At 36.4% G+C, this 9174-nt stretch overlaps 1 protein-coding gene across 1 annotated transcript; it reads right to left on the bottom strand.

Annotated features, from left to right (window-relative positions):
• Nucleotides 1-724: 724 nt before the first annotated feature.
• Nucleotides 725-2207, bottom strand: LOC143345658 (uncharacterized). The gene is made up of 6 exons (XM_076773022.1): nucleotides 2154-2207; nucleotides 1971-2085; nucleotides 1634-1895; nucleotides 1281-1403; nucleotides 950-1040; nucleotides 725-766 (listed from the first exon to the last, which is right to left on the bottom strand). The coding sequence occupies exons 1-6, from the start codon at nucleotides 2205-2207 to the stop codon at nucleotides 725-727; spliced, it is 687 nt and encodes a 228-aa protein (XP_076629137.1).
• Between the last annotated feature and the right edge of the window lie 6967 nt (nucleotides 2208-9174).

Consider the following 9174-nt stretch of genomic DNA (forward strand, 5'->3'; position numbering starts at 1 on the left):
CCTTGCAAAATTAATTTTCTCGAGAATTCAACTGTCATTAAATGGTCAAACTTCATCGGTATCTTCTATCAGACGAAATAAGAAAAAGATGTTACGTCGTTTTTCAGTTCGAGGTCGTTGCACATTCATGTTACGGTACATTGCAGCGAAACAATTAGATCATATATTTTGAAACGCAATCAATAGTAAAAAGTTCGTTAAATTGCGCAAATTCGATCTGTACAGTGTACACCGCTACAATAGATTCTGCAAGAACGTACTCCTTATGTAGAAATCGAATTGTTCCGCTTCAGGAAACAGTTCTTTACCGTATTTACTAATATTTTACTACTTGTTCCACTATTATAGGATACGTAAAGTTTGTATTAACTCTCCAAAGATGACATTACCATAAAATAAGACGCTGTATTCCTTACAAGCTGAAATGTAAATTAGAATTACGTGCATTCCTCTTGGTAACGACACGATATTTTTAATAAAAAAAGCGATGTACCGTTGAAAATCCTTCGACTGATCCAGAGTAGAAATTACACAAATTGAAATGGAAAGGTTCGTTGCACCTTGTCATGATGATTAGCAACAATTTCTGTATAATTATTGACCTTTTGTACCACTTGATATCGTATCTGAAAATTTCGACAAAATCAAAACTACGGATTGTCTCGAATGATTTTTGTTTAGTGTTGATGGCAGGGTTTTATAAGCTCACTGCAATTTTTGACGCTTACATCACTTTGACGAGGCTATTCGCGCAATCCAACAGTTGCTGTATCAAATAATTTAGGTAAAACATATACACTAGCTCAGAAATGGAAAACAGTAATGAGATTAGGAATTCTCCGACGTCATGTGTCGAAAATATTGCTTGAGACAACTGAAAATAAAGAGGGCACTTTTTATACCACAAGCATGCTATATTTATTGGTTAACGAAAACAATTATTACTCACACGAAAGAAATTAACACTCAAGGATACAACGCCGAATATAAGAAGAACAGAATAAGAGGCTTGAAACCTAATTCTCAAATCGGTGGCAAACCTTTATAAACAGATAAGATTCAACGAATGAAAAAAATCATCGTTAGTATTGAAAATATTCAATTGTTATGTTTTATGTTAATTATGTTAATTTATGTTTTATAATTTATTAATAGTTTATTCTAACATCAACTCGAACATTTCTCGTGCTTTCATTTAATATTTATTGCTCGTGCGAAAGAAACACGATCCCCTACTGCTATTTTACACTTAGAAATAAAACCATCGATCAAATACTAACTTTGTCGCATTTTTGTGTGCAATTACTGCACTTACTAGAAACCTCTTACTGTTTTTATCCGTATGCTCTTGCGAAACAGGTAAACACACAGATTCCACAGAAACTGTTTTGTCAATATGGTAACTATAAATTACAACAAAGAATTTGTTACATTCATAAGTGCAATTAATATTGCAAAAAAAGGTAAGGCTGAATCTTTTTTACAAAGTTAAAAAAGTCACAAAAATTAAGAATGACTCTGTGTTAGGTCTACTAAAATAAACGAATTAGTTACATTAATCGAATAAAATTGTGTACACAAGATGGCCAAGACCATAGTCGTAAAAGTGCATCGAATGATCGGTTCTTTTTACCTCGTGATTTCGAACAAGCCAGTGGCGTGTTGCAGCCACATAATGCACAATGTCTCCGTGGCTACGAATGTGGATGCGCCTAGAAACAATGTAAAATTCTGATGAAACACAATAAAATAGAGGTACTTTTCTTCGTCCATTGAATATTCCGTCATTATTGGGAAATAGTTTACTAGAGTTCTGTTTGTGGATGCGTCCGTCAAAAAAACAAAACTTGCGACTTGGAAAATCGTTATGATGACCGCTGACGGATAAATAAACACTGTAACACATTGATGATTGCGGGATCACATCTTGCACCGATATCCGTTACAGTAGATTCCAACATCTTTCTTACTGGCGTATAATTTCGCGTAATGCCTTCCTATGGTGGCGTGTTTCTGTAAGATTTTAAGTATCTCGTCTTGTTTCGTGTTCCAGTCGTACCTCACGCGTTCCATAAATTCCTTAATCTAGATTTTCAATCGTCTTTACATTCTGATTATCAAATCTTAACGTAACTGGAATGTTCACAACTCACTGTATCGGTCTGATACCAAAATGCATTGTACTTTAAGAGGCAACCCATGGACATTATTATGGGTGACAGATTCTTCAACAGAAGAGACAACGTGAACTCTGTGGTTTTAAAAACCATCAACTGAAAGAAGCGTGTTAGATTTCATTGCAAATATTTAAAATTCTGATCGTTCTTCTAACATTTCGCCTGGCGTGTATAATTTCAGTACAATTTCATTTCTTTAACAGCAAATAATCGGATTTAACGATGGTATTAATTACTATGCCGCACATTGACTTTATGTTTTTTTGTTGTAAGTCATTTAATGTGTGACGTACAAATTAATACTATCGTTAGATCAGGTTAGTTAATATTAAAAAACCGAAGTCGCTCAAAAATTACAATGTTGGCACTTACGCTACTTTCCAGGAATACTATTCGATTATTAATAATATCTTTATTAAGAACCTTCCAAGCGTTTCTATTCGAGGAATAAAAAGAATAGATTTTCAGGTAACTGTGTTAAAAATACTTGTGGGGCTCAATAGTTAAAAAGATTTGGGATTCATACAACTTTAAAAAAATTGTTTCTTTATATTGTTGCTTCGTTTCTGTTGGTATTAACGCAAATTAATGATAATGGATCAGTGGTGTGCACAGAACTTGAAAAAGTTAATATTATAGGGTTGATGTGTATTTTGGAATAATTATGAATTTATAAAAATTAATGGATGTTACGTACATGTATTATGAACGGCTAGTAATCGTAAAAGTTGTTATTAAAATATAGTGTAAGGTGCGTATGTATGTTAGCAACCGAAATAAACGCAAGTGTCAAGTATAATGTATCAAATAAAATTACTATACCAGGGCAAACACGAAATACCAGTTGGAAAGACTGATAAGACCAGTCTTAAGTCGTCGAAGATGGATATTCTGGTATGGCCAGAGTCCTATGAAGGACATGAGAGTTGCACTCAGCTTGTAATATGGTTCCAGTTCTGCCATCGTGGCCGATGATTCAAAAGCGACTGACTCATAGGTGTCTGTCCACCCTCGGCTCCACTACCCCTTTAAATCAATTTTGCCTCTTACGATTATTTTCTTGGAAAGTACGATAGAATATCGTGAACCTGTGGCAAAATGAATGGTATAATCTACAATCATCTCATTATTTATTCACTCGTCAATACACTGTGGCAAGGGACAGGCTCGATCGATATTCTTATATCGTGATTACGCATGTACGGTTGTTAACAAAATTATACATTTCTAAAAAAGAGCAATTTTCTTTAATAGTATGTACCTTCTAGACCAGTAGTATACTTGGAACACTTCCACTCTTGATTGTTCCGTCGGCATGACGAGAAGTCGAAGTGACTTTAGAACGTTGTCCAAACGTAAACTAACTTCAGTCTTCAGGGAGTGATAAGAGAGAGATGTCACACTACTGCAGCAAATGTATCATAGCATTTTGTCAACGGCAGTGAATTCAGATATGGGTAAAATTTACTGTCAAACGGACACTCTAAGGTAACTTGAGTAAATTGTGTAACCATTTTTCTTGTAATATACAAAAGTGCGTGACACATATCGTTTCCCAAGAAATTGTCTTGAAATTTCTAAACAATGCAAACGAAGCAACTAGTTTGAAAATCGAAAGTAAATCACCGTTAAAATTATAATTGCCTTTTTAGTGCACAATTAATAAGTTTTACATATATCAAGAAATAATATTTAATACTACAATACAGGGTGTTCGGCCAACCCTGGGAAAAATTTTAATGGGGGATTCTAGAGGGTAAAATAAGACGAAAATTAAGAATACCAATTTGTTGATGGAGGCTTCGTTAAAAAGTTATTAACGTTTAAAGTTCCGTCCGTACTGAATTTTTTTCTCGAAAATGCGCACGATTTCGAGGGTATGTCTATTCACCAAAAATGATTGTAATTGATCCCTGCAACCGAAAATAATTTTTCCAAAACGATTTGAAATTTTTTTTTTCCGTCGAAAAATTTCACACATTCTCGAATTTTTATCTAGTAAGTGGGTAGGATTTCGTGGGTATGTGTAATGACCAAAAATGATTGTAATTGACCCTCGCAACCGAGTATAATTTTTTTAGAACGATTTGAAAAATTTTTTTTTCGCCGAAAAATTTCAACACCTAACTGTTTTTTTTCTCGAAAGTGGGTAGGATTTCGAAGGTATGTGTATTCACCAAAAATGATTGTAATTAACCCCCACAATCGGAAATAATTTTTCCAGAACGACTTGAAATTTTTTAATTTAATTGTTAATAACTTTTTAACGAAGCCTCAGTCAAGAAATTAATATTCTTGATTTTCGTCTTATTTTGGCCTCTAGAATCCCCCATTAAAATTTTTCCCAGGTGTGGCCGAACACCTTGTATAATACTAATGTTCTAGAATACATAAGTATGTGGCTATTCAGTTCTTCAGGATAAATTAATTACTATGATGTAGAATGTTTGCATTCTAGGATGCTAGACAAAGCGCATGCGATATTGGTCGGTTAAATTTTTCGATCCTGAGTTTACCAGACTTCGTATCAAAGTAATTCCTTCTAGGGAAGCAGAAACATACTGAGGGTAATTATTAATGTTTATTCGCGAGTGTTGTGGGTAACACGTAGCCACACGTAGGTTAATGTTTAACAGACTGAACTTTATGCACACAACTACGTCTTTACTAGACCGTGCGTAACGCGTCTCGAACAGGACTTCACTTGAACGCGTCTATAATAGACTGAGATTCTTTCTTTCTTTTCTTTTTTTTTTTTGTTATTTCTTTTGATTGATTGCAGTACCTGGGGCTGGGGCCCTATAGCCTGCATTTAATATGGGTGTTGGTGTCTAGAAATATTTATGTTAGCGTAGAGTTGCGGTTTTTCTTGTGTTGGGGTTTGGAGGTTTGAGCTGCAGCGGCCAGCTTCATGACATGCTAGCGAATATAATCTATTTTTGCTTCCTCATGCAACGAAGCAGTTGTGTGGCGGTTGTCTGGTGATAGCGGTTTGTTTAGTATGACGCGAAGGTACTTATTTTGTCTTACCTGAATCTTGGAAATGTGCATTTAAGCTGCTGTGCACCAAATTTCGGCGCCGTATGTTATGATTGGGCGTACGCAGATTTTGTATAGGCGGAATTTAAGGGAGGTGGGGAGTGGACTGTTTCTGGATATGAGGGGATAGAGTATGCGTAGGACTCCGATACCTTTGCAGGCTCGATCGTGTGTGTTATGTTGCCATTTTAGGTATTCCGGATTCCTAGGTATTTCACTTTGTTGGACCAGGAAATGAGGTAGTTGTCTACGGAGATATTGGTTCGGTTGGGATTCCGTTTATGGGAGAAGAGGATTGCTTCTGTTCTGGAAGGGTTTATGGTAAGCTTCCATAAAATGCGTGAATTTAAGGATGCTATTTAGGTGATCTTGAGCGTATATTACCGCTTGCTTTATGGTACCACTTGAATGTATAAAAAGAGGTGGTGGCTTACCAGATGATGTGTTGGAATATAAAACTGGAGTGGTAACCTGATTCGTAGTGGGCTCGGTGCTGGTGGCATTGGGGATGGCGCTGCTGACGTTTGGGCCTTCTGTGTCAAAAATGTCGACTAGGACGCCATACTTGTTTCATGTCTCGACTGGGTCTGATACGATGGCAACTTTGGAGGTTGCAATGGCCGTCTCCTTAATGGTGTTCTTAGGGCGTGGTTGCGTGAATCCGTCCGCGCTTGTCCTGATGTGAATCCGTCCTCTTGGAATCTGATAAGGATAGGGTTCTCCTTTTTATGATTGGCGTGTATGGGTCACCACATCCTGTCTGTTAACCAGGCGATGATTTTGTTTTATCTTTTCGGTGAGCGTGGGCGTGGTCCCTTTTCTTGCTTGTCTCCTTGATTTTCAGGCTGGTTTTTGTCCTTCCTGTGGTTAGGACGCGTTCGCCGTAAATTGTATCCTTATCCGTTTGATTTTTATTTTTGATGCTGTGGTTTGGATTCTCTTCTTGTTCTTTCGTTCTGCGTTTCTTTCGCTGTAACTGCTCTCGTTTAGCAACTGCTCATTTCAACGGTCACTCACTTGAGATTCTTTCTTCAAAATTCTTTTCCATATATGTATATAGCAACAGAGGGGTCGGTCGAGCGCTTGTGAGACTGCGACCCCTTTGGTGGCGAGCATGGGAGGCGATGCCACAATATTATTGCGTCGTGTACACAGCCTGAGAGTATATCTTAGAGTGCATCGAGTAGTAAGTCATTTTACCTCGTGATTTCATACAAGCTGGCAGCGTGTTGTAGCCACATAATGAACAACGTCCCCGTAGCTACAAATATAGACGCGCATAGGGACAATGAAAAATTCTGATGAAGTACAATCAGATAAAGGTATTTCTCTTCATCGATTAAATATTGCGTCATTATCGGGAAATAATTTCGTCGAGTGCCATTCAACGGTACGTCTGTGATCACAACAAAGGATGCGAGGTGCAATATCGTCACAATAAGCGCTGATGGATAAACAAAAACTGTAACATATTCACAATTAGGGGAATATGTTTCGCGGCGCTCGATATCCGTTACGTAGATTCCATAAATTTATCATGGCTAATGGTTTTGTCACAACTGATTCACTGTTACCTGTCTACTAAAAAAGTCATGAAAATAAAAGTATTAATGGTACACATCCAAGACAAATAAGGTATATTCCTCATTGGATAGAATGTTTAACTACACCTAAGAGCAGCCATAGAAAATATTAATTATACTACTGTAATGTGTATTTATAAAATAATTAATTATTCTATCGCAAAGATTTGATTTTGCTTGTGCGATCGCATTATCTTGGAAACAAGAAATAATTACGAAAACGTAAAGTTGCAGTTGCCACTGTCTAATACTTGTTGCACTACAAAATTGATATAAAACATGTACCCAAATATTGTTAATATAAACGTAAGGATCAGTAATAATTCCTCTCTTTCAGTTGACACAAACATTGATTGAATCATCTGAAAACCCGTATATCTGAAATTCTCAAGTTTTCTTAACCAAGAAGAAAAAGCAGGTACTCACGAGAAATAACAAGGCGCTTTGACATAAAACACCTCCGGTAAGGAGAGTAGAATATTGTAACGTAAAGGTGAACTTCAAATTTTTGGAAAATCTTTAAAAAATACTCATTAATATCAGACCATTGATATCGTTGAGAAAAGTTGGTTTTAAAAGCTAAAACAAGAGTTGTTTCGGTGGTCAAATTAACGAAAATGTTAACAACATTTTAGAGAAATATTATAATTGAAAAATAAAAAAGACCACTAACTTCACTACGCCTTCATGCAGCACAGCGACTCTTAACAAACGCGTTTTGTTGACCCTATCGAACAATTGAGAGTTATGGGAAACGCAGTCCAGAATTACTATTTTGAAACGGCGGCTGTAAATTGACAATAACTTTAACGTCTCCATATCAAACACAACTCATAATACAAAATATTATACGATCTAATACAGGAAGATTCGGGCTTTTCTAATTTTATAATGTGAAATAATATAAAATTTTTTCTTAAGAAGCAATTTTAAAGAACGACACATTGTGCTGTATGAGCATGATAAACAACGATTGAGTGACTATGAAAATAATTCTGCCTATTATGAGCGTTAAATCCTGATACAGCACGATTAAAACGAGGTACTTTTGCTCGTCAATAAAATAGTTCGTTGGGATTGGTGCGGTGTGAAGACGAGATTTGTTCAACGGCGTTATAATATCCAGAATTTCTGATGCGACGTGAGACAACATTCTAATGGACGTCGATGGGTAAGTGAACACTGTAACATATCGGTTGTTGCAGTAAAACGAGCATTGCAATCTTTGAAGTTATGTTTGTTCCTCACGTGCAAAAATTATTGTATAACGTTTCCCTAAGCCAGCGTACTCTTTAATGATCCTCAGTTCCTCGTTGTCCATCCTGTTCCAATCAAGCTTCACTTTCTCCACAAATGTCTTCATCTGTATTAGGAATTATTCTTACACTATATCGAGAGCAACTATTCCGACAATAATTCTTTCAATTCACTATTTCGGATTGTTGCCAGAAAATGACGTACTTGGAGAGAACGAGCAGGGCCAACACCATGGGTATCAGATACTTTAGAATCATTATTAGCGTTAACTTTTTGGAGACGAGAGGCGTCAACTAAAACCAGTGCTGTTTAATTACCTCAGTTCTTTACATGATCACCGTTTTAATAAAGGGGTTACAGAAATTTGCTTTCTTTTTTAAATTAATAGGAACTATGTTATGTTTGCTACGGAAGCGTGATTGATTAATATGAATAATGTTCTAATTATGAACCAACCCGATTTTGAACGTTTAGCCCACTACTAAATCACACACACCACATGCACACATTAAGCGCACACTGACAAAACACATGCATATGAGGTACAAGTCTGTCTGTGCAACCTTCACCTAGAGTACCTTGAGTTATTTTAATGCCGGTAGCACATCTCTCATTCAAAGTACAATAAAACGGTAAAACAAAATCGTAGATTAATTTTTTCGGGGTCGTTGTAAAGGGGGAGGCATCAGCCGTTAAATCTGTGATGATTGCAGCGCTTAAAAAAATTTTTCAATGTTTGTACAGTCGTTTGAAATCGAACAATTTTTGAAAAACAAGACACCTTCGCTTCTTCACCCTACCACGTGACGTAGAAATGACGCTGGAGAAAACTGCTGGAGGACTCTGAAAATAGAGGCTCCAAGCTTTAAAAGGACTTCAGAATGATTGTTGTACGACGATTCATTACGAAGTTATCGCACTTTAAATATCAGCAATTTTTCAATGAAAGATTAGTGTTCCCTGAATTTTGCACGCCAGTGGACTCAGTTTCATGAATAGCTAAGTCTTAGTCCTTAGTTAAAGGATAAAAATGTGAAGATGCAGTTGATATAATCAATCAGCCAGATATAATTTAAATAAAGTCATTCATTCATTAGCATTACATGTTCTATCGAGGG

Source organism: Colletes latitarsis, chromosome 9 (genome assembly GCF_051014445.1).
Source record: "Colletes latitarsis isolate SP2378_abdomen chromosome 9, iyColLati1, whole genome shotgun sequence".
NCBI lineage: Eukaryota > Metazoa > Arthropoda > Insecta > Hymenoptera > Colletidae > Colletes > Colletes latitarsis.

Coding starts and splice junctions, on each gene's coding strand:
- LOC143345658 (XM_076773022.1), bottom strand. CDS start 2,207: ATGTCCATGGGTTGCCTCTTAAAGTACAATGCATTTTGGTATCAGACC. Junction 1,896..1,970: donor TTACGCGAAATTATACGCCA/GTAAGAAAGATG, acceptor AATGTGTTACAG/TGTTTATTTATCCGTCAGCG. Junction 1,041..1,280: donor GCACACAAAAATGCGACAAA/GTTAGTATTTGA, acceptor CTGTTTATAAAG/GTTTGCCACCGATTTGAGAA.